Source organism: Seriola aureovittata, chromosome 11, assembly GCF_021018895.1.
Source record: "Seriola aureovittata isolate HTS-2021-v1 ecotype China chromosome 11, ASM2101889v1, whole genome shotgun sequence".
Classification (NCBI taxonomy): domain Eukaryota; kingdom Metazoa; phylum Chordata; class Actinopteri; order Carangiformes; family Carangidae; genus Seriola; species Seriola aureovittata.
In genome coordinates, this window is record NC_079374.1 from 19,299,146 (window position 1) to 19,323,382 (window position 24,237).

Here is a 24,237-nt window from a genome sequence, read left to right on the forward strand (position 1 = left end):
AAAATTTGTCTATGACCAAATCTATGACTAAGTAACTCAATTTTACAGGAGGCCGACCTTTTTTTAAACGGAACTAGTTTCCATTCAAAATTAATAATTGATTTATCGTATATGGCGTTAGGAATTGATCGACGTCTAAATAATTTAGCGAATATAGCTCAAAATGAGACTCAGTAGGCTTTTTATTATTGAATAACATTTAAGTAAACTTAAGGATAATATAATAGGCCTATAAATATGTTTTCAGGTTGACAGCTTTATTAAAGCAACTCAGAGTTAACATCAGCGTTACCTAACATCTAAATGTTGTAAGAGAGGATACAGACAACAGTCTGGGGTTTTTTTTTTTTTTTACGTAGCATTTTTATTATTCTGAACAGGAGCTTGAGCAACCAGAGTCTCCACTTTTGGAGACACACCAGTAACAGTGTGAGTTTCAGTGAGCATATCCTATTACCGAGATGACATCCCCCTGTGGTGCAAGTCTGCAAACCACCAAGGAGAGAAAAGACTGAAGGGCACAGTGTTCATATCTTAGGCTAAAACCACCAGGTAAGTAAAATTATTCTTTTTCTTTTTTTCTTTCTTTCTTTCTTTCTTTCTTTCTTTCTTTCTTTCTTTCTTTCTTTCTTCCCCTTGTTGAAATACTTATTCACATCAGAATCATCATGAGCATTCAGTCTCATCTTTGTTTCCTTAGACTTTTCTAATATGACTACATTGTTTTCTATTGTTTATTTATTTGTTACAACTGCACAGACATAGCTTCTTTCCAGCAGATACTAATACAGAACTCTGGGTTGTTACAATGTGGTGTTAAGTCTGTAATAGTTTTTCCACAATAATATAATAACAAGACTTTATTTAGTTATTGTGACAATGAAAAGTACATAATTCACTGGATAACTGAGACAGAGACATACAGACCAGGCATGAGTAGTTGTGGGTTTTGTGTACCGTATATATATATGTACAGTATGAGTCTGATCTAGCTGATCACCACTTACCCTTTCTTCCAGGTGATCCGGCAAAAATCATGACGACTAAAATAGATAGTCCTCCACCTTATGAGGAAGCAGTACACCATCCTAAGTATGGAAACTACCCCCACCAGCCACAACATGGCTCCTCTCTTCCACCACCTCCATCTTACAGCCCCAGTCCAGGCATGTGCCCTGGCCCGCCTGGCTACTGGGGCCGTGAGGGCGTCTACCCGCAGGCCGGCATGTGGTCAGCCCCTGGCTTCTCTCCATCTGGGATGCCCACCACAATACCGACTCTGTCTGCTGGAGTGCCTCCATCCAACTCAGGTTCTGAGGAAATGACACAGGACTTCAGTTAATCACGTCCTGCATTATATTTAGATGAGCTCCCGAGAGTAATAAGTACAAATTACCACTTCGCTATTCCCAACTCTGCAGGAGACATGGAGGATCTTCTGAGCACCCAGTGGGAAAGCACGTCTATTCGGCATGCCTTCATCAGAAAGGTAAGGATTTTCATCATTTACCATGCTACACACACAGACAGTCATGTTAACCTCAACTACATCTACTGATATGTTTCCTTGTGTGCTCAACAGAACTTCTTGGTTTTGTGTTTATGGACAGGTTTACCTCATTTTAGCAGCACAGCTTGTCGTCACCTTTTCAGTTGTTGCTGTCTTTACATTTGTGTAAGTGTCCCTATTCACCCCAGTACAATATCCCATCTCATCTATTGGAATGACCAGCAGTCTACTCCTGAGTGATCCTTTATATCTGTGCTTTCATAGTGACCCAGTGAGGCTGTTTGTCATCAGATACCCTGGCATCTACTGGGCATCTTTGTGAGTTACACTATGAAATAAACAAAAACATACTTCAAGTACAACTAAGAGAGAAACTCCCCAGAAACAACAATATTCTCGGTGCTATTATTCTCATGACACGATGATACATACAGCAACAATCATGTCACTTATCTCTCCATAGTGTGGTTTATTTTTTGGTCTACTGCATTCTCATCTGCTGCAAAGGGCCGAGGTAAGCGTGGCCCTGGCCTGACTATATAAGTTAGAAAATAGTTGTACAACTATGTTATGTGTTATTCACGTATTCATAGCCAGTAATGATTCTATTTGTATACTGCTTCACGTTTTTTGTTTAGGAGACGTTTCCCATGGAATCTTGTGCTGCTGGGAGTATTTGTAAGTATTGTTTTTTAGATTATGAGTCAGGAGCCAATACAGGCTGGCGTCTAGCGGATCCACATGGCAAAACTAAGGAACATGACATGAGGAGTTAGATAGTATTTGGGTTGAAGGCTGGAAAAGTAGAGTAAAACAAAACAAAGGCGGCACATAAAAAAAGAGAGATGCCAGAAAAAGGCTTGAACCCACTCTGTCCTCCATGACACATTGTTTTCATGTTTTATCTTGCAGACTCTCGCCTTGTCTTACATGTCTGGAACAATTTCAAGGTTTGTTTTCGGCAATACGCCACAATACATATAGAGAACATTCTCAGAGTGATGTATCATTATTTAGTATTATATTATTTTATGTTTTTGTTTTAATCATGAAATCCGTCTTTTACAGCTATTATGAAACAAAAGCAGTGTTTCTCGCCATGGGAATAACAGCAGTAGTTTGTATAGCTGTCACAATCTTCTGCTTCCAAACCAAGGTAGATGGAGATGTAAACTGTGTCTCTCTGTAGCTCAGTAGCCCATGGCTTGTCAGAGGATGTCTTTGTTGTCAGTGTAAAAGAACGCCTTTGTCTCGCATTACAATGGGGCACTGAGTTCCTTTAAATATTTATAACATTTTGGGATGAGATGTGAATCCAACTTCTCTGTCTGATGCAACTCAAGATGAATAAGTTACATTTTTGGCTGATGCATGACACATCCACCCCCCTTTATTATTATTATTTCTTTTTCCTTATTCTGCTCCTCTTTCAAATTATCTCGACTGCTTTTTCATGTGGCTTGAAGCGTATTAACTTCGCTTTCATCCTGCCAATGACTTGTTTCTCATCACAGGTGGACTTCACCTCCTGTGGGGGACTTCTCTGCATTGCTGCCGTTTTGCTCATGATCATTGGGATTGTTACAGCCATCGTCCTTTCCTTCCAATATGTGAGGACTCTTTGGTCAAATCCTTTAATTTATCCTCACTTCTCGTGTTTCTCAGTGTGAGGAGTAGCAGCTCAGTAGGGTGTATCTGTGGGACTGATTTAGCATTCAAAGGCCTTTCTTATGTCACTCAACAGGTCCCTTGGCTGCATATGCTCTATGCTGCAATTGGAGCCATCGTTTACACTCTGGTGAGTCTGCGCTCACATGAATTTAAGGACAACTTGTGAGCTTGGCTGTGCAAGGTCATTGTTGAATAACAAGAGTCCCTGAATGTTTTGGTCTGAGAGTGGACAAAAGGACATGCAGGTGGACCAATGGAAAGAGTCAATTTTTTGGGGATATTGAACATGATTCTTGAACTTCATATTTTTAGTCGCACTAGCTCATGGAAAGCAAATGTTGGTCTGTCGGTTGGTCCACCACTTTGGTACTAAGTATGTCAACAGCTATTGGATGGATTGCCATGACTCGAGTGCTCTGCTGACTTTTCTCTCGTGCTTCCAGGAGGTTTCACAATTTTGATTTTGAGTGAAATTTGTTGGCTATTCTTGGATGGATTGCCATAAAATTGGATACATACCTAAATTTATGGCATCTTCCCCTCAGATGAATTGTACTTAACTTTTCATCTGTCACCATAATCAGGTCAAAATTTCAATGTCCAATCCTATGTTTGACCAAATACCTGCAAAACTAATGAAGTTCCCACTAGCAAATATTAGTATGCTAATGTGCTAAACTAATGGTGAACATGGTAAACATTATGCCCGCTAAACATCAGCATATTAACATTGTTGTTGTGAGTATGTCAGCATGCTGAAGTTAGCTCAAAACACTGTGGTACCTAAGTACAATTTTACAGACCTGCTAGCGCAGCTGTAGACTTTTAGTCTTGTTTGTGCAATGGGGGAAATTTCTGCCCGGATATTAGAATTTATGGAAACGCCAAGGGTTACAAAAAGATTATGATTCATTCAGATGGGGAACATGAAAATTGCTATCAATACTGTGGTATTCTAGCAGGTTGTTGACATATCTTGTTCAAATGTGTGTGACAGACACACTAACAGTGCTAAAATGAATACAGTATCAACTTTCTTCATCCATGAATATATTTGGAATTAACAAGATAAAAAGGCATATAACATTTTTACAGCTAAATATTTGATGGTTTGCTGCTCCCCACTAAACTCAAAGACATCTTAAGCAAACCCATGTTTCTTTTTGTTTGACAAACTAAACTTTCCTTTGTTCCTCTCTTTCTCTGTTTTCCCAGTTTTTGGTATACAACACCCAGCTTCTTATTGGAAACCGAGAATTGGCCATCAGCCCAGAGGAATACATCTATGGAGCACTCTCTCTCTACGTTGACATTGTTCACATTTTTCTCTTCATCCTTCAAATCAGCGGAGCTGCGACTGAATAAGGCCATGGTTAGAGCACATACAGAGTTTGTACTTATAGTATATTGTGTTTGTCATTAAACACAATGCTACATGAACACAAGTGTTTAAATTAGGACGCACCATTACAGACTATGTTAAACTTCTTAACTATCAATTTAATTATACTGTATATATTTTCTTGTCAATAACACTTGAGCACTTTTATTTATTCTTGTACTTTATAAAGCTGTAAAGTGGGTTTAAGTCTTTCATTTACCCAGGTGTGAATGAAGAGACTTTGTATTTCTGTATAGTTGTAATTTAATGTTGCCTTTTTTGTTTTAGCAAGCTGTGTTTTAGTAGATCATTCATGCAAAACATACACGTTTAACTGGTGTAGTAGTCTGTGAACAATTACTTTGGTGAAACTTAATCATTATTGAATTAATAAGTAACACACAGTGTGATCCTTATTAAGAGGTACAACAACAAAAACAACAATGGAGACATAACAATTGATGGTCTGAGAGGTTTTTTTTTTATTGTTTGAGTTTGGTTCTGTTAATTACTTACAAAACACCTGGAGTTACAGGCATACAGCTGGAGACCACAATCATTAGTCCTAAGTCTGTGCTGGTAGAGGGAGGGACTCAGATCTGTATTAAAGTAGTTTTAACATCTCCATAGAAAAGGACTTAGACAAACACTGACTCATTGATTAAAAGATGGATTAAGTGTGTGCAGATTTCCAGAAGCTTCCTTAAGTCATGGGCCAACTCCTCTCTCTCTTTAATCTATCGATTATTCGTTGTTGTTGTTAGACAACGATGCACACCAATCAATAAAGTACACCCTACTGTTGCAACTGTTTTTTTCTTTCATCTTAATGGTTAATCATAGTGGCACGTTAGAGTCATAGGGTGGCACTAGCTCCTATACCCTCTCCTTTTCTGTCACCAGCATCTGTGTGTTAGTCCAGTGATGATTGGGTATGTCCACATGGTGGCAGGTTCAAGGCGTCAGGCGCTTGGGGTCACGTGGGAACATGGAGGTCTGACGTACGTTGTGGAGACCAAGGTACAGCATGCAGACTCTCTCCAGGCCTGGGAAGGATGACAGTTGAGTCACTCAACAAATCTTTATTCTTGCCATTAAAAACCTCCAAGACGCCTGGAGTCATATTCACAGACAGTATATTCTGATGATACTTTTAATACTAATAATTATAAATAATACTAAAAACATCTTCAGTAAAGCAGGAGATCTGTCTTCTGTACGTACCAATGCCTCCACCACCATGTGGGGGAGCTCCATACCGGAAGGAGTCAATGTATGCCTTGATCTTCTCCAGATCTGTAGTAGCATAAAAAGAAATAGGTTTAATTGTAAAAAAAAAAAAAAAAAAAAAATGAAATTGAAATTGAAATTGAAATTACTTTGCATTTTTAAAACGACAATCTAACCAATTTCCCAGAGTTGTAATTCCCACTGGTCACCAACAGAGGGAGACAAATCATATGTAAATCACTACCTGTACCTTAACAGAGCCATCTCTACACTTGCTCTTACCAATCTGGTGATGGATGGCCCTTTCAGTCAGCAGCTGAGCGTCGTGGATTCTCTGAGCTCCAGAGAGGATCTCCTCACCCCTCATGAACATGTCATAGGAGTTGGAGTATTTCTGATGAAAACAAGAAGAGACATCACCTGTGATATCAAGAATCAAGCTATCCACACACCTGTTAATGAAAGGAGGGGGAAAAAGACACTGACACACGAAACATAAAGACAGACTTGGACAGTTAAAAGGAGGGTTGCAAGTTGACGATGCTGCAGTGCGGATCGAGAGTAGACCAAATTGCTACAAAGTTCACAAACGAGTCGAGTTCCTCCACAGAGATTCTACAAAAACAACATATGCAACTAAAAAAGTATATAAGCAATTAAATAAGTAAACAAAAGTGTAATAAGCAAGTATACCCAGCAATCATAGGAGGCTGAAGAGTCTTTGGCAAGTCTAAAGCAGCTCTCTGACTATAATGCACAATGCACTAATTTACAAAACCTTACACACTTAACATAACATTTGTTGCTGCACATTTCTTATTATGTAGCCAACTGTGTGTATGAGTGGGTGAGAGACTTACAGGGTTGTTTGGATCAGGCATTGTGTAGAAGGGTCGAACAGCCAGTGGGTACTTATCCAGCACATAGAAGTCGGTATCATACTGAGAAAAATCAGTGTAGATTCAAACATTAGTCACATAACTGAGGATTAATAAATACATTCATGTTTCCCCTTTTGTTAATGAAGCAAAAAGCCTGTGTGATTAATTACTTAAACTTATCCCTTAGGGTTTCCGGTTGCTGTGGCGTTCTGCACTAAAAATGAAACTTCCACCATACTGCAGGATATGGAACATTTGATGCTACTGTCACTTTTGAAAGTTCTGTAAAATATGTCTATTTTTGCCAACACTGCCAAGGCAACATGAAATTGGCAATCCTAAATATTATGTTAAACTCCACCACATGCAGAATTCACTGTGACTCAGGTGTCATGAACTGTAAATTAGATCGCCATGATTTTTTAGAGAACTCTGATGAAGTCAAACAGCTGATTGCAAACGTGGTGATTTTAATGTGTAACCCATCAAAGAATGATTTTTTACTACCAAACAAGTTTTATTTAACCTGCTTTTTCAGTCAGTGTCCAGTCAAGCAATATTCATATTTTTACACTCTGACATTAAATTAATGGAACACAACGGAACATACCTTTTCCTTGACAAGACGGCCGAGCAGCTTTTCATTGGGCGTGCTACAGAATAACAGAAAAAGGCATTCACTTGTATCCTTTAAATATGTCTTAATGTGTCACAGTGTTTACTTGTAACTTGTTTGCAACTGAATATGATAGTTATCTAGTGCTCTACAGGTCTATTTACACCAACAGAATCTATGTCTGTCCTAACTGTAGCATAAATAGTTCAACAGAACAAGAATGACTTGAATATTAAAATATTGCTGAATTATTGGTCTGATGTTTCACTTCCTCTCTTTAAACTCTAAATGTTAAAATGTGTTTCTGCTTTTATCACATCAAATCCTCTGACAAGATGAGGTGGAAGTGGGGGCACACGGCTTCTGATGTATTCTGACCTGAGGTCATCCTCATCACCCATCTCCACCCCAGCCGCACGCAGCATGGCCACGGCCTCGATGTATTCCAGCCTCAGAGTGGGCTCCAGGAATTTGAAAGGCTCACTGGGGAACTGCTTATTCACTGTCTGGATCTCGGTCTGGAAGCTAATGCAGACAGGCACAGGCACAGACACACAGACACAGACACACACACACACACATTAAAATCTACTAACAAATATTCAGAATTCCTACCCACACAGGGTACATATTTGCCTTTGGTTGTTAACCTAACCAGGATCAAAGCCCACGCAGGTCAGTCATTTTGTAAAATAACAATTCAATATTTTAAAGGCCTTACAGGTTTGTACAGTGTTTAAATCTCAACTAAACATGCTCTCTAAACAGAGCAAAGCTAGTGAGCTAGTGGAGTTGGTAAAAATACTTAAATGCCCCTGAATCACAATATTACAATGTGACATGATACATGAACAGCATTTTTTTTTTTTTTTTTTACCAACATCTAACAATCAGTATTTTGATTTGTTTTGGTAACAACATGAGACAACTAACAGAGACCAAGTCATCTGTTGCTGAAACGTCAGTCAAATGCATATGCAAATTCAGTAAATACGTCAAGGAGAACTAGTCTGGAAAATAATAAGAACAAAGCCAAACAGTCCAACTGTCCTGAGAAAGAGGAACAATAGTCATAACTTGAAACTAATGACTGTAGTTTGGTGTGTGACCTAAGTTGACCCATTTCTGGAGCAGTGTTTCACACACTTAGTTGATCTGGTTTTCACAAGGGGTTTTTTTTTTTCTGAGGTGGTAACAAAACTAAGGAGCATCTGTCTGTCCTTTGTGAAACATCTTATTGTTTTCTTCATAAATTATGTGGCATTTTAGCGTCACATCATGACATCAGCCAAATCTCCCTAAGTTTCATCTTCCATTCACACCAGCTGCTTACAAGACAAAAATCCAACAATACAAGTACAGTTACTGAATCCACAGCATGTGAGCAAAGTAAGAATCAAATGAGGGAGAGAACAGAAGATTAACTTTTACGCCTTGTCCATGTTTTTTATTGAAGTGGTGTGGGTGCTATTTGAATGTGTATAATGGAGAGCAGAATTCTGTGCCATATATATATATATATATATATATATATATATATATATAAAATCAATGATTTAATTGCTAAGACTTTTTTTTGGAGGTCAGCTTTGACAACTCAGGACTTTACTGTAAGGGGAGCAGACCTCATCCTTGTGCTGCCTACAGTCAGCAATCACACAGTAGGTATAAAAAGGACATTAAAAAAACACAATAAGATTTAGGCAGCCTGTGTGAGAACTATTCTTCTGGATGTCATTATTTTCCAGTCAGTGCTACCATGATGATGAGAACAAAAAAATCTATATAATACCCAAGTCTAAAACTACTGCCGTTTGCAGACATCTGAAGCCAGAAAAGCTGCAGGTTCCACACATAAGAAGAGTTACACCTACTCATGTTTTTATCCAGTCCAGTTTTAACAGCTCATTACAGGTGCTGCACTGATTCACACCACTAGGAGGCAATAAAGCCCCATCATTACATTTTCTTGTTGGCAGTTCACTAGTCAGACTGAGTGGAACTCACTGACTTTTTAACAGAGCACACAACAGTGTGTGACCACACTTAACCTCCTAAGACCCGAACTCTTGCATGGCGTGCATTTTTAATTTCTCTTTGCTATTTAGGCTGATTGGGAACTGAGAAAAATGATGTCCACATATGAGGACATTAGTTTTACATTTCTATTACTGAGTGGCAGTATAATATCCTCATATGTGGTCACCAGGCCCTTGTTGATAAAAAGTTAGTATTGTGGTCTAGAGAACCCAAAATGTGAGGTCCACATATGTGGACGCCAGGTCCTAGGAGGTTAAAATGGATTCAAGAGCTGAAAAATTTTATTAAGACATAAAACATTCCAGCTTTTTGCCATCCATGAAATTTCCACATCAGGAGCTAATCCTGAGAAAATTCAGATCTTCTGTTGAGGAGGAGAACATACTTGGGACTCTATGGCATCTCACTTGCATCATGTTTTGGTGCAATCATCACCTGAGCCAAAAGATGTTTGAGTATAAGTTAAAACAAAAATGTCAGCCTATTAGTTTCGACCTTTAGCATATAAATCCTAATCTTACTTGTCTCTCAGACCCTTGAAGATCTGGACCATAGTCTCAGTGATGGAGTCAATCACTTCGTGGTAATGGTAGTTGAAGGCCAGTTCAATATCCAGACCCACAAACTCAGTCAAGTGACGGTGGGTGTTGGAATCCTCCGCCCTGAAAACTGAAATGATGTTGCAGATTTAGACATCAATGTCTAAAGAGAGTAAACGGAAGTCGAGGAGAAATGGCAGGTTTCAACACATCTTTTAATTAAATGGTCTTAAATTCAGTGTCATTGTATGATGAGCACACTGAATCCCTAAATCCAGGTCACAAAGCTGGAGTACACTATGAAGGGTCTTTTCCAACGCTCCTTCATGAAGGTGATGTGTCACCATGCTAATTTGTGCTTAATTCACAAGTATTTTGTCTACAAGAAACACTTTTCTAGTAATGCTGTTGTGATTATCTTACTGCAACGACTTTCATCTTCTCTTTCACTCCTTTGTATCATTGATTGTAAATCATAACTCTCTGTGATGAGTCCTATAAACTAAATCAGTACTGATTACCTTTCTGAGGATGATTAAGATATCACAACTGATGATGGTTTGCAGGTACTTGTCTGGTGTATTAATGTCATGACTGCTACATATAATTACCCAGAGCCATGTGTAACAGTGGTGCATAAGGATGTTTCCCCTGTCGATGTTGGAGAGCCTTACTAATGTCAAACTGTGCAGCTTTCTGTTTTTTACCATTTACAGGAGCACGGACTGTGGGCTGGGGCATGCAATTGGTTGATTAAATGTGTGTCCACATGTAGCTGAATGGAGTGGAAATCAGGCACATGCACACAATTTCACAATGACTCAGATTTATAGAACAGATCCATACATATGTGTGGCTTTATAAATATGATATTTCTGCTTCTGTAATCACACAGAATTTTATGCATCCGACTCCTGCATACATTTACTAAATCAACCAATAAAAAAGAAAACAGTACCAAACATAGTGAACATAACATCCGCTCCTCAGTGCTGAAGACAAGCCTTTTGTTTACATCTGCTTGTTGCCTGGTGAACCTCTTTAGCCGTTCTTAGATAGTGGCACTATATTATATATATTTATGCATATTGTTATGTCAGATATTGTGTTTATTCAATCAAATGGTGGCAGTGTTTTCCCACCAAAACAGCTGCAGATTCTGTTAAATCCAGAACAGCATCATAAAGTCTTTTACAAGTCCCAGTGTGTCACTAACACACTAATCCCACAGTAGCTCTGACCACAGTGAAAGCAACACGGGGAGGTCTGTTAAAGTTTAATAATCTAAATGCATTTAGCCATTTGCCATAAGTGAATGAAAACATGGTTGGAGACATGAAATATGTGATGGACATTCTTACCTGGTCCCACACAGAAGACTTTGTCAAAGTCAGCACAGATGCACATCTGCTTGTAGAGCTGAGGAGACTGCGCCAGGTAGGCGCTGGTTTTAAAGTAAGACACTGTGAAGACATTTGCTCCCCCTTCACTGGCAGCTAGAAGTGGAAAAAGGCAACTTTTAGATATGAAATGAGATTCTTACTGCCCCACAGCACAAAATGACCATTAACTGCTGGGGCTGATAGAGTTTCTGATAAGTACACTGGACACAGTAGTGACCGCTTCAAAAGGAAAGTCAGGTTTCTCACTTCAAACTTATACCACCCCACTCATGATGATAATATCGGCTTTTCACTAAAAGTTTAATCTTACAATAATTTCTCTCTCTTTTACAAAATGAGGATGTCTCAGGTCAGCAGCTTTGAGCAAACAGAAATTGTGACACACTTTGTGAATCCAAACTATTGGATGCTGAAAAACGTCATAAAAAAAAAAACCTCAATCAATAAGAACATCACATACAGTTGCCTGGCATGTGTTCCAAAACAAACAAACACAGGTTTCAGAATTATATAACATAAGCTAGACTTACATAACACATTTACTGTTCCCTTTTTTTCACAGACGTCAGAGGGCACTATCTAATATTCTCATGTCGTCAAAAATAGGGTGGGGGTTTGCACGGCACAAACTGTATTTGCTATGGGTGTTGACAGGCAGGAAGATGTGGTTTTTGCAAAAGTACACCAAGTTGACTTACAGGTGCCGCCAAATAAAAGAGCGGCAGTTTTGAATTTAGATCTGCCAGGATTGGTTAATATCATTGGCTCTTTAAGAAAAGAGGAAGTGAAAGTTTCCACAGGTTTCGCCACATTTCAAATCTGAGAAGCACGTGGGAGGCTTGAGGGCTGGGGATCAGTGTACTATAGTAATTTGTTGTGAGACAAACAGAATCTTTATCCATTATGACTCCAGATTACATTAAAGTTCTCTTCCCATTTACTAATGTCCAGCAGTCATTATCAACAATATGCACTTCTACGGGCATTCTCTCTAGATTTTAGACAAGAAATTAATTTCATCTGAGGAATAGAAAAGTTGAACTGGTCCATGCAGAATCCAAAGTCTCCTCTCACACCTGATGTTGAGAAAAGGGTTCAAGGATGAGAGAGCTGCCACGCAGCGAAATCTTCTGAATGTTGGTGAGAAGATTTTTGTTTAAATCCCAAGTTTTTTTTTTTTTCCATTCCTTCCATTCTTTCAGTGATGTGGGATAAAGCCTTTTGGGACCAAGCTTAAGGAAGGCCTCCCCTGTCAAATTAGAAGGGCATTGTGTGGAAATGTGAGAGTTGATCGATGTATCAAAATTCCCCATGGGCTGGATTACAATCCTGATTGGTCTGAAACAATAAAACTCTGTCTAATACCTTCTTGTCTGTTATTTTACTTGAACAAAAATATTTTAGACCGTGTTGTGGTTCGGAAACTTTTTGTGAGCTTCAGCTGAACTCTGAGTTTGGTTCCTAATTTTAATTGCTGTCTTAAAAAAAAAAAAGTGGACAACCCAAAGAGGAAGTTAACCTTACAACTGTCACACGATGACTCAGGAGACACCTGTGGGTGGTAATATTGAAACAAGTGTGAATCAACATACATCTAATTGAAAATGATTCAGGGTGTTAGTCTTAGTTTTCCCATGAGGCAGGATGTGTGACAGAGAGTGTGTTCGCACCTGATATGATTTTAGGGGTCTGAATCTCCACAAAGCCCTTTTTGGTGAGGGTGTCTCTGAAGAGCTGGCACACTCCTGACTGCAGCCGGAAGATGGCCTGGCTGGTGGTCGTCTGGAACAAAAAAAAACAGCCACAAACACAGGAGGCATGACCACACTTAGAATGATTCGTTTGATTTATTACACAATCGTAACAGATGTGTGAAAAACAAGACTGCCAAATTCTGCTACTTCTCTCAACATGAAGGGTGACACATTTATTTGCGGGCAAGGGCAAGACATGCATTCAAACCCAGCAAGAGCCCCAGGAACTTTAAACCATTATTACAAATGTAAATACTGAAATCAAGGTGGGGAGTAGAACTGGTCTTAGTAAACCAGAAGTTAACTGTAAAACCTAAGCCCCAAAATCCCCCAAAGCTGCATCAGTTAGGCGATAGAGCATGAGAAAATGTGAGAGAACACTCCCTTAAAATCCACTGACTCATCTCAAATGACCACAAGATTTCTATAAATGATCTTTACTGGCTCTCAACTCCTGTTATTATACATCTTCATGAAGACAGGCCCCTGTCCTTTCAGGATGCTCAGGTCTGTGTTAATTAAAAGGTTTCATTTCTTCTTCTTTCCCCATCTCTTATGCCTGTCCAGTCCTGAATATGCTTTGTGTGACTGACAGTTGGCAGAATGGAAAGGTGATAATGTCTAAATACCAGCAAGCTCATTAATCTGTAGACAATGCCTCAGGGCTGTCTGGCAGAACCTTTCCCTCATTTCCAATCTGAACACTTCGGTACTTCATAATGCAAAATGAAGAAGTGAAGAAAAACACTAAACTTTCCAGATACAAAGCACGTTTATCAAAACCTTTAAAAGGGTAGTGAACCAAATAAACAACTCAACCCCCACACCACCTATGACTCACACATGTCATGTGTCATATATTGGGCTGTACCACATGTTACACCTGGGAAAACTGACCTAAAACAAGACTGAACAAGAACACATTCAAAATTTAGTAAGCATTTCCTGTTTACAGCAAGTCTGTAGTGAGTAGGTGCAAAGGAGGGAGGGTAGTCATTAGGATCTCCTGAAACTGACAGTTTTTTTCTTATGGTGACCTCATGGTGTGAAGCCTCAAAAAAAAAAGAAAATATCAACCTGAATCTGATGTACCTTTCAGTGGCAAACAGTCCTGGTTTGAAACCCAACTGCGGTGACGATTCACCACAGGCAGGTTTCAAAGCATAATTTTAAGTAACTCCAGCAAGATTTGTGATTAGATCCTCTGTCCTTGGCAAGGCTTCTCTGCATTTGTTTAATGTATTATAAGCCAGTAACATATGGGTACATACAGGTAACATGGCGGCATTATGGCAGAACTTCAGACAAGTGTCAAATTTCTCCTTTTCACGAGAGTAAGTGAAACACAACAAAATTAATTAGAGCTGAAATGATATAATAAGTTGAAAATGAATTAGAAAGTATTTTAATAATAAATAACTGTTTCAGTTGAACTAATTACTTATTGGCAAAATTCCAAATATTCACTTGTTCAAGCTTATAGAGTGTGAAGATTTTTTGCTTTTTTCCTTACATGATAGTAAACTGAACTCTTTATGTTCTGGACAAGTCACTTGAAGACGTCACACCTTGGGCTGCAGAGAATTGTGATGAGCATTTTTCACAGTTCTCTGGTGTTTAAGGGACCAAACAATTAAATAGCTAATCAAGAAAATAAACAGCAGATTGATCAATACAAGTAACGACAAGTAACACAAATGAACGTTAGTTCAGCCCTAAAATGAACATATGGTAAACAAACTGATGGTACTGATTGTCATATGCAACACCACGTAGCCAGGCAGGATTACCGTCCAAAGATTGTCTGACTGTGAGTCCAGCTGTCTTATGCAAACTAAATTAAAATGAACACAAGTAAACGTTTCCACTGTAATTTAGTGTGAATCCCTTTATGTTTAAGGATGGTCAAGTTCCAGGGGGAGTTCCATAGGAACTACATTGTTATTGGTTAGTTTTATGGTTCCCTTTTGGAGTGTCTCTTTGCCAGTGTGGGAACCACTTTATAGCTTCACTGAGCTCTCAAGTGTAAAACTGATGACAGACTCGAGTCCGTGAGCTCAAAGTGCACAGTGTTACAAAAACAGGTGTTGTTGCGAGGCTCGTGAGCTACACAGCTCTGTGCTGTGGTGGTAGTGCCTTCCTGCCTGTCGCATCAGCCACGCAGGAGGCACAGATCAAAACAACAAGACACTCGTGCAGCTCGTGTCTTCTGTTGCTCGTATAGTCTTCGCATGTCTCCCACACAGCACAAGACAGATAGCATCGGTACATTCACTCACAGACTATCTCTTCTCACTTTAGAGGTTTAGTGATTTCATTGCATTCAAAGTGCTTTTAGTATCTTATGTTGTCTGCTTTCTTTTAATGTAAAAAATATTACATTTGTCCTCTAATTATTTGACCTTTTTTGTTTTCACTGTAAATACAATTCAAACTGTATTGTATAGAAGGTGCAACTTAAGTCTCCTATATTACTAGATAAAATGTAAGAGACTCAGTTGTTACTCTGACATTTCTAAAATGTTAAACAGATTAATAAAACTAACCACTGTAATAGATTGAATAGTGATTGAAAGGCTAACTTAAACAGGTGCTGCTTCAAATATCTAAACTAATAGCTTTTGTCATCTCACCAGAAAACTTCACAAGCCTCTAATGTGAAGACGCCACTTGTGAGATCAAGGAAAATACTCTGCAGGCCTTGTCACATTTTCAGGGTTTTTTTCCCCTTGTTTTTCCTCAGCTCTGTTAACAACTTACCCTGAGATCAATCACCCGGTTGTCCAGCTTGGTGTCCTGGTTGACTGTGGCTCTGCCTTCCTGAGGGCAAACAGAAACATTATCACATCACCAAAAACCATCCAAATATGAAATATTCAGCAGTGCAACTGCTCTGTGCTGTTGTGGTCAGTGATGTGTAAACACTTTTTTAGAGGATTTTCAAACCTCATACTGAATAAGATTTGGGTAAACATGCGGTACGATATGAAATTTTTAGCATAAAAATCTCAGTTCAAGTATCAGCTAAACACAAGGCTATCATCTGACAAAACCAAAAACCAAAACCAAATCCACATATTTTTTTCCTAATCCTATTAAAAACACTGAGCACTGTGCAGCTACCAAGCTCTATCAGCGTAAACACCTGCAAAAAACATACAGTTGCTTTGTTACATGCATCAGATATTACAGGGTCAACTCCAAAAAAAAGACATCTGCAATCCGGGACAAAAATGCAATAATAGAGAAAAGGACAAAAAAAAACAACAACAACAAATGAAAAAGTAAATGTTTCATCACAGGAGGAACCACTGCTTCCAGGGTCATGGATGTCAGGCTTCCTCATAGGACCCACTGGGGTTTGAGCTAATAGCTTGTGTAGCCACATCCTGCTCCACACAGCAGCCACCCAGAGTGACAAAAGGTTAGACAGGCGGACAGACAGACAGGGCTGTTAAGGCCTGTGTCTCTTGGGAAGACAGGTGCTGTAACAAGTGTGTGACTGGTATGTTGATTCCCTGCAGAAAACACCTGGGATAATGATACAGCTGCATATATTGACTTACTGGATAAACAGACGGTCTCTTGTATGGCGACACCCATATATTGATTTTGTCATTATAATAAAAACACTGGGCAGTCTACAGCTACAGAATAACAACAGCTGTTGGTGTGTGGCATTTATTGCATCCATTAAAATAATGCAGATTCCAAATATAATCAATGTAATCGCTATAAAACATTGTTCAATTATCACTGAACAAATGATAATTGCAGCTTAATAACTCCAAAATACCAGCTATCACCATTACAGATGCAGTATTTCACAAATGAGCATGGCAGACGCTGGCAGCAACATTTTTAATGCTTCCTTGATCATAATTTAGAGGCATGGCAACATTTCAGAACCCCTCCCAAAAATGTTCAGAAACTTCTGCACTATGTATTTCAGCAGGACAGTGCTGCAGGAACAGAACTAAATAAATCATCCAAGTAAATTAATCTATTTAGTGTGAGCACTGCAGTGGCTATTTGTGCTGCCTAATGATTATTTAATGGTTATGCAGTTTTGGTGAAAATATGCTGTGTATCTTTTAGGCAAAACAGTTACGATAGTGAAATTTTAAAAAACTGAACTAAAAAAAAAAACAACAATAATCTTTCTTGAATTGATAACCAATCAAACTGACCTGCTGTTGAGCCAGTGACTGACACCCCAAGACTTCAGCTCCAGAGCTTAATAATCACTAATAACCTCCTAAATTGTAGGCGGGAAAATAATGGCTTCTTAAATGCATCACGATTCTCTCAAATGATTCAGCGTCGATGCACAAATCTCTTTAATTGGAATTGAGAGGGCTCCCTAAACCCTGGCTGCCAGCTCTTATAAACACTGTGTGATGAATTCACATTTTCAGGCAGAGGGTCGAGTAAAACGAGGTTATTTTACTCTCTCAATGTGATGTTAATCAGTGCGAGCCATTCTGCTCTTGATCTTGTTTAATTTATCCAGGTTTAATTATCCTTGACTGTGCCAAAACACGGTTACCTATTTTCGTTACCGACAACATCTTCCGTCTGTAAAGTTAATTCACTGCTTGGCTATGCTATATTTTTGCTTTTGATATAAAGTAATCAAATATATTGGCGCTTGATAGTTAATTATGCTGTTGCCATTGTATAGTCAGACCAAACCTTTCCATGCACGTCATGAGAGTAAACTGTCACTGACAGTCAGTTCCTCTTTCTCACACTGAGAATTTTCTAAATTAAAGCAGTGTCTGGAGCAGAGTATACAGCTGTGTTTTTTTTCCTGGCTGAGACAGAGCTGTCTTATTGGCATTACAAGCGGATTCTTTTCATCTGACGGTAAAAAGTTTCACATTATGAATGTACTGCACACGGAGGTTCATGGTATTCCAGTTGCCTAAATTGTTGGTGGGTGGATGTTCTCTTTTTCAGCTAAAACACAAAACTTAGAGAACATGAGGCAACATTTTTAATGAAATGTTGCCATGTCATGGTGGATCCTTAAGAGGATTTCAATCACCTACGCAATGCCACTGAAGTGTCCTACTGTGAACTGTAGTGTGTTGCTTCATTGAAACAAATGAAGATTAGCCTTGGGTTTCGAAAATATTTCACACTAGTAGGCACAGTGGAAAAAATATGGCACTGGGGTGTCTCCACCAGTGAGGATCATGGGTGAAGTATGCTCTCCATGCCCCCTTCTCCATCCCTACATTCATCCTCACCTCTTCCCCTTCTCCATCAGGCCTGACAGCATCCTCCAGCTGCAAGGGGAGACGAGGCTCTGCCTGGCTGATGACGAAAATCTGCGAAGAAGAAAAAGACAGAGTTCTAAAACACAGATGACGAAAGACCAATAACGTTTTCTGACAATGGAAAGTACCCACACTCCACATACTGACTAAAAGTGAAAAAAGTGACAGCCTCATCTGTTAAAACCTCATCTGTGTGAAAGTGACTCACTGTGTGTTAAAACTACTGTGTTTCTGTCCTGCGAACAATCATGTACAGGTTTCGAGCGCAGACCTGAAAACCGACAGAACTTAACTGAAACCACTGAGCATCGAAATAAATCTCAACAGTTAAGTCTGTGACCTTTTTCTCTCCTTCGCGACCACGTTACACTTTTTGAATTCAGTACATCAAGCGCAACTATTATGGTGCATCAATCACAAAATAAACCCACATGTACGGCTGTGATGATATCAGATTTTCACTACATGATTATCGTGGCCAAAATTATTATTGTGATATCTAGAGAAAATTTTAAATACTAATAATAATAATAATAACAATAATAGTGTCAGTCAAATTAATCTTGAATTTATTTAATTAATGTTGTGAGTTCTGTCTCTTTATTGGCAAACGAGTGTAGGAGCTGAAGAGAATCTGTAACCATAACTGTGCAAATGTGTATAAAAAGAACAATTACACTTCATGGATGGTGAAAATACAACCAGATGAACTGATGGACAAAAAATCCACAAGGCCTAACATCTGCCATCATAATGTTATATGTGTATTAAGATAAGAGTTTTGCAGCAGCAGAGTGGACAGTACAAAGAAAAGAAGAACTGCAAAATGTCAATATAAAATACTTAAAAACAAGATAAATAGTACATAATAACGCAGTATCTACATTTAGATATTTAAATATTGTTGTGTTTATTATTGCAGATGAGTTGTCAGTCTTGTGTCTTGGTGTCTGTGTTCTACTGAGTGCAGTGTTTGTTATTCAGTCGGACAGCAGCAGGAATTATTAATGCAATATCAATTATGAATTCTTTTAATATCACGGTTATCGTCAATGCGTCAACATCAGTATATTGCAACTCCCTCATACATATGTAATGTTTTGTAGTAAAAATACTGATGATCATACACTGTGTCGAGTGAAAAAGAGTTAAATGCTGAGTGCATTAACGTGTGTTGGTGTTTACATGACGCCTGTGGAGTTCCTATATGAAGAGATGTGAACAGATACCTGCTGCCTGAAGGATGTGATCGCTTGCAGGCAGAATGTCTAGATTTGAGTTTTTATTTAGATGTAGAGGAGTACTGCGCTGCATAAAAACAGACTGTATCATCCGCTCTGTGTTCACATGCATTGATGACTGCAGTGAAACCTGCCCACCCTCTCAATGTGGAGCTCCACGTCCTGCTGGGAGCAGCTCTCGATCTTCTGCTCCACTTTCCTCACCGACGCCTCCACGTCCACGATGCTTTCCTTGGTAATGCTGGTGGAGACAGTTGGGAGGATGGAGGGTAAACAACAGATAGCACTTAGAAAACAAACTCCTCTGTGTGGGAGGCGAACTGCATGAGAACAATATTTCCATTAAACTGTAACGGATGCTTGTAGACATGCATTTCTATTCTTCATGGTTGTGATATATGTGGTGCAGCGTGGGACATGGGTGAGTGATTTTTTTTTTTCCACTTTTTACGACTGCAAATATACGACTGCTGCTCTGACATTTACTAACTCGGGGAGAGAGGGGCAAGTTGAGATACCACAAGAGTGTCATAACAAAACCCTTCATAACAAAACCTCTTACCCCCCCCCCCCCCCTTCTCTGCTCAACAGTGTCAACAATGTTTTGCTTTCACAAAAATCACTGCATCTGGTACAGAGATTGATCAGGTGGAATCACGCTGCTTCTGAGGAGTATGTAGGCCCAACCTGACCCAACCATCTATCATACCTGCAGGAATTATAGCAGATGATAGGATACATTATGGTACACTACATAATCACACAGTTCAAGCACAGTTTTTTTTTTACAACTTTCAATTACTTTCAATAATTTCCCTTAATAATTGTACATTAGTCACCCAGGAGAAGTAGTAGATAAACAGAAGCAGGTGATTAAGAGAAAGGTAGTGAAGTTTTGACACGACTGATTAGCATCTTGTTGCAAAAGGGTTGCAGCTTATACCGTAGTGTGAACTCATGGGAAGTACCCAGCTCTGCCACAATAACAGTTTGATATTGAAAGCAGGGCTACAAATTCCCCTATCAACTCAAAGTAAACTACAGCATGTAAGGAGAACCTTTTTTTAATTTTGTTACTATGGGGTTTCAAAAAAAGACACAATCTCCCTACGCAGGCTCCTCACTGAAACTCCTAGTATCATAAGAGACGTGTGGAACAGCACTGATCATCATGCAGCGCAAGGCCAGATGGGAAACCCGCTGAAATCCTTCATTCCTCCTCATTAAAAAGTAGTAATGAGGGACTGAACACTAGGGTACTGCTATCCCTTCAGCCCCACGACAGCTGCCGCCATAGTCCTTCCCCTCTAGTAGGAGATCAGTTAGACAAATAAATCCCCACATTAATAACTTCCGCTGCAGGACCCAGAGGCTGGTGACAACACATTCAGCACACACACGGAGGGAAACAGACTGATTAACTCAAGACTGAGATTTGACAATATCATGTGGAGATGAAAAATTCATCTCAGATAGAAAAATGGAGAGAGAATCTGTGTTTTTAATTTGGGTCCAGTACTGCCTGGATTTGGTACAAAAAGGAGAAAAGATGTGAATTAAGTAATGGCAGGATTTCTAGAGATACTATTGTAACTTTGGTTATCATACTTTGGGTTCAACAAAACACATGGACGCTACCTTCCAGCTGCTGATGTATCACAAAAGCTGACTGGTATGTATGCAGTGGTAGAACTGTTACTCTCACTGACTCGTGAGGGTCTCACAAACACCACCCTGACTGAATCAGGCTACTCAAAACTGAAGTGAACCTACAAGCGTCACAGTATACACATTATTATTGTTATACACAGTTCTCTTCCTCTCAACTCTCAGCATACCTAAGGTACTTGAGTCTGAAGATCACTTAATTAAATTGTGCGAGTGAGAGGAGGACGTCTTGGACATTCAATATGCGAAAGGAGACTTCCTCAGCAATGTCATCACTGCCCTCCACATGATTATGAGAGGATTTACTTGTAATCCAGGGTCTTACTCAGCTTGTCAATCATCACACCCAAGCGTGTGAAATTAGACCAAGGCTAGAAAGCCACAGAAACTCATAGTGTAACCTGTTATTAGATATTTCAATATAAAGAAAATGACATTTTGATCCCAAGAGCAATCTTCAGAAAGTCACCTGATGATTACGCTGCAGTGTGACTATGCTATTTTTGACTTTTGACACAAGACCATGTTGTCGTGGAAAACCATGTCATCACTTTCACTTGCTCCGCTGTCAGGTGGAAACGTATGGCACAACCATCTAACTGCCCAACCACAATATTGCAGAACCAAATTGAGGAACTACTGCACATAAAAGAAATCATCTGACCGTTACAAAAACATATTGAAACGTAACTGTTGTCCAAAACGTGGAAAAACTTTCTCCTCTGTGACATAAAGTCAACTTTTTTACAATATCAAACAAAAGAATTTGAAAGCACTGTTCCTTTATCGCCTGTGTTCAGTGCCTTTTCTGAAGCTACAAAGCGCTGCAGGAAAAGAGTAAATGAATCTTAATGACAGCTGGGAGCCGGTCAGCTGAGTGGCTGAGAGGAACTAGGGCACGGTCAGGGGATTTTGACACTACTGACAAAGTGGGGTCAGTGTGGTCAGCCAGCAGAGGTCAAGACTCAAGTCGGAGCGGCAGTGACCTTGCCCTCATTAGAAAAACAAACTTATGTCTGAGTTAAGTTTCCTGTAAAGCTGAATATACCACAACAACCTGCCAAGAGGATCCTAGGGTCTCATTTATGAAACACACGTACAATGAATGGAAGTGAAATGGTAATTTATGCACATTTGGACGTTCATCAAACATTTAGTAGCTCCGACTGTTTACATACGGCTCAGGCAGGTGTGTACATAAACGGTCATTCGTTATTTACTTCTCTCATTAAGTCTGTACTGTCTGTACTGAATGGTTGCTTATATTTACTCAAAGTACAACATGAAATAAATATTTACTCTGATACTTATTGTAGATGCTATCTAATATAATAACTGTTTTTAAATTCTGTAAAGCAGACTGTTCTGCAGATAGTATTCTGCTGGTCCTAATTGATCCGAGGGAGTGAGAAGCCAGAGAGAGACACTCGCCCTCTGGTCTACGTCTTCAGTGATGTGTTCTTTAGTTAAGAGTTTTAATTAAACTGATTTCTTTCAAATCTTGTAAGCTTATATGGGAGGCTGAAAGAGCAGACACTAGTTCTGTCTTCAGTCTTGACGGCAGCTTTTCGTGAGCCTGTAAATCTATAATCGCTGCTTCTTAATACTGGGCTTGCTTTAAACAGTATTAAGTAACACTACGGTCTCTGCATTGCTTTAGTTCTGTATAATCCAGCGTAATAACTGCCATTTAGGTTTGCCAGATTGCAGTTATGGGTGTTGCTCTTTGTCTAATTTAGCAATAACTGAGGAGGAGCCAGTTAAGTAATTCATGATCACCTTCCCCATTTACAAATATTCTGAATTTATCAAATAATGGGAGTAGTGGAAAACAGTAATTTACTACAACACTGTATACTCTAGTAAATCACTGGAATTACACTGTGAATGTGTCATGTGGGTTTAAAGTTCAAATTTTGAATTATTACACAAATTAGCTCCCTTGTGAACCACGCCAACCTAAGGCAGTGTTATTATCACCCTTTAGGTGGTAGCCCTTTTCAGTAAAGTGCATATCCGCTGATAATTGTGTTCGCTCATACACTACCAGTAATGAGCTACAATTTAGCTGCTGAGATGACTAATGGTGCTTGGCTCTTAAGCATTTCTTCCTCGTCTGATCCAAGCTGCTGTATCTGCCATCTCGACAGGAACCGCTCCATTAAAACACTGCTGTATCCCGCCCTGTTAACAGCCAGCTTTTGTTGTCAAGTGAAAAATGATTGATTTCCCCCCCCCCATCCACCTCACTCAGAATGTGTGAAAATGGATCGGCGGACGATTAGCGTCCAGGAGTTTCCCACCATTGTTTTTTGCCCCCTCTGACAGGAAGAGCAGTCTTGGTACTCACTTTGCAGCAAACTTGACCATCTGCTTGCTGGCACGATCTCCCACCGCAACTAGTGCCTGCACGTTGAACTGCTGTTGACGCAGGACCAAGAAGCATTGCTTCCCTGAAAACAAAAACAACAAAAGTAGATAGTGCCGGGGTGTTAAGACCTCATTCAAGCAAGCTTAACAGTCTTGTCACGATAAAAGTTTGGGTGCTTACTCTGAAGCAATGTAAGTTTGTGCAGTCAAAAGGGATAAGTGTTAGTCAGGATGTAGAGGGTATCCCTCAGCTGTAAGGATTCTTGTCATCTACAGGTAAAGTGTCAAACATTTGTGAACGGAGTGCTGTCTTTGATGATCACCATGTGGAGAAAAGATGATTGCTACCTTCCTAACAAACTCTCTCACACACTCTCTCACACACACACACACACACACACACACACACACACACACACACACACACACACACACACACACACACACACACACACACACACACACACACACACACACACACACACACACACACACACACACACACACACACACACACACACACACACACACACACACACACACACACACACACACACACACACACACACACACACACACACACACACACACACACACACACACACACACACACACACACACACACACACACACACACACACACACACA

At 39.5% G+C, this 24,237-nt stretch overlaps 2 protein-coding genes across 2 annotated transcripts in view; one reads left to right on the forward strand and one right to left on the reverse strand.

Annotated features, from left to right (window-relative positions):
• The first annotated feature begins 416 nt into the window (after nt 1-416).
• Nucleotides 417-5,366, forward strand: LOC130177325 (protein lifeguard 3-like). Its single transcript, XM_056388954.1, has 12 exons — nt 417-552; nt 1,020-1,310; nt 1,422-1,489; nt 1,611-1,675; nt 1,775-1,828; nt 1,974-2,024; nt 2,149-2,188; nt 2,423-2,460; nt 2,579-2,666; nt 3,025-3,120; nt 3,255-3,308; nt 4,397-5,366. The coding sequence occupies exons 2-12, from the start codon at nt 1,037-1,039 to the stop codon at nt 4,544-4,546; spliced, it is 978 nt and encodes a 325-aa protein (XP_056244929.1). The 5' UTR covers nt 417-552; nt 1,020-1,036; the 3' UTR covers nt 4,547-5,366.
• dars1 (aspartyl-tRNA synthetase 1) overlaps nt 5,021-24,237 on the reverse strand; it is a 28,756-nt gene continuing 9,539 nt past the window's right edge. Inside the window, exons 6-18 of the mRNA XM_056388952.1 lie at nt 23,570-23,672; nt 19,690-19,792; nt 18,281-18,361; nt 15,786-15,845; nt 12,942-13,053; nt 11,230-11,364; nt 9,851-9,998; nt 7,668-7,814; nt 7,284-7,326; nt 6,653-6,733; nt 6,075-6,186; nt 5,787-5,858; nt 5,021-5,608 (exon numbers count right to left, since the gene is read on the reverse strand). Coding sequence (XP_056244927.1) covers nt 5,517-5,608; nt 5,787-5,858; nt 6,075-6,186; nt 6,653-6,733; nt 7,284-7,326; nt 7,668-7,814; nt 9,851-9,998; nt 11,230-11,364; nt 12,942-13,053; nt 15,786-15,845; nt 18,281-18,361; nt 19,690-19,792; nt 23,570-23,672 — 1,289 coding nt within the window. The 3' untranslated portion in view covers nt 5,021-5,516. The remainder of the gene's footprint in view (nt 5,609-5,786; nt 5,859-6,074; nt 6,187-6,652; nt 6,734-7,283; nt 7,327-7,667; nt 7,815-9,850; nt 9,999-11,229; nt 11,365-12,941; nt 13,054-15,785; nt 15,846-18,280; nt 18,362-19,689; nt 19,793-23,569; nt 23,673-24,237) is intronic.

What these genes read in the sequence shown, in the direction of transcription:
- LOC130177325 (XM_056388954.1), top strand. Translation starts at nt 1,037, where the DNA reads ATGACGACTAAAATAGATAGTCCTCCACCTTATGAGGAAGCAGTACAC. An exon ending in ATGTCTGGAACAATTTCAAG is followed by an intron (nt 2,461 to 2,578) that starts GTTTGTTTTCGG and finishes CGTCTTTTACAG; the next exon opens with CTATTATGAAACAAAAGCAG. An exon ending in GAGCCATCGTTTACACTCTG is followed by an intron (nt 3,309 to 4,396) that starts GTGAGTCTGCGC and finishes CTGTTTTCCCAG; the next exon opens with TTTTTGGTATACAACACCCA.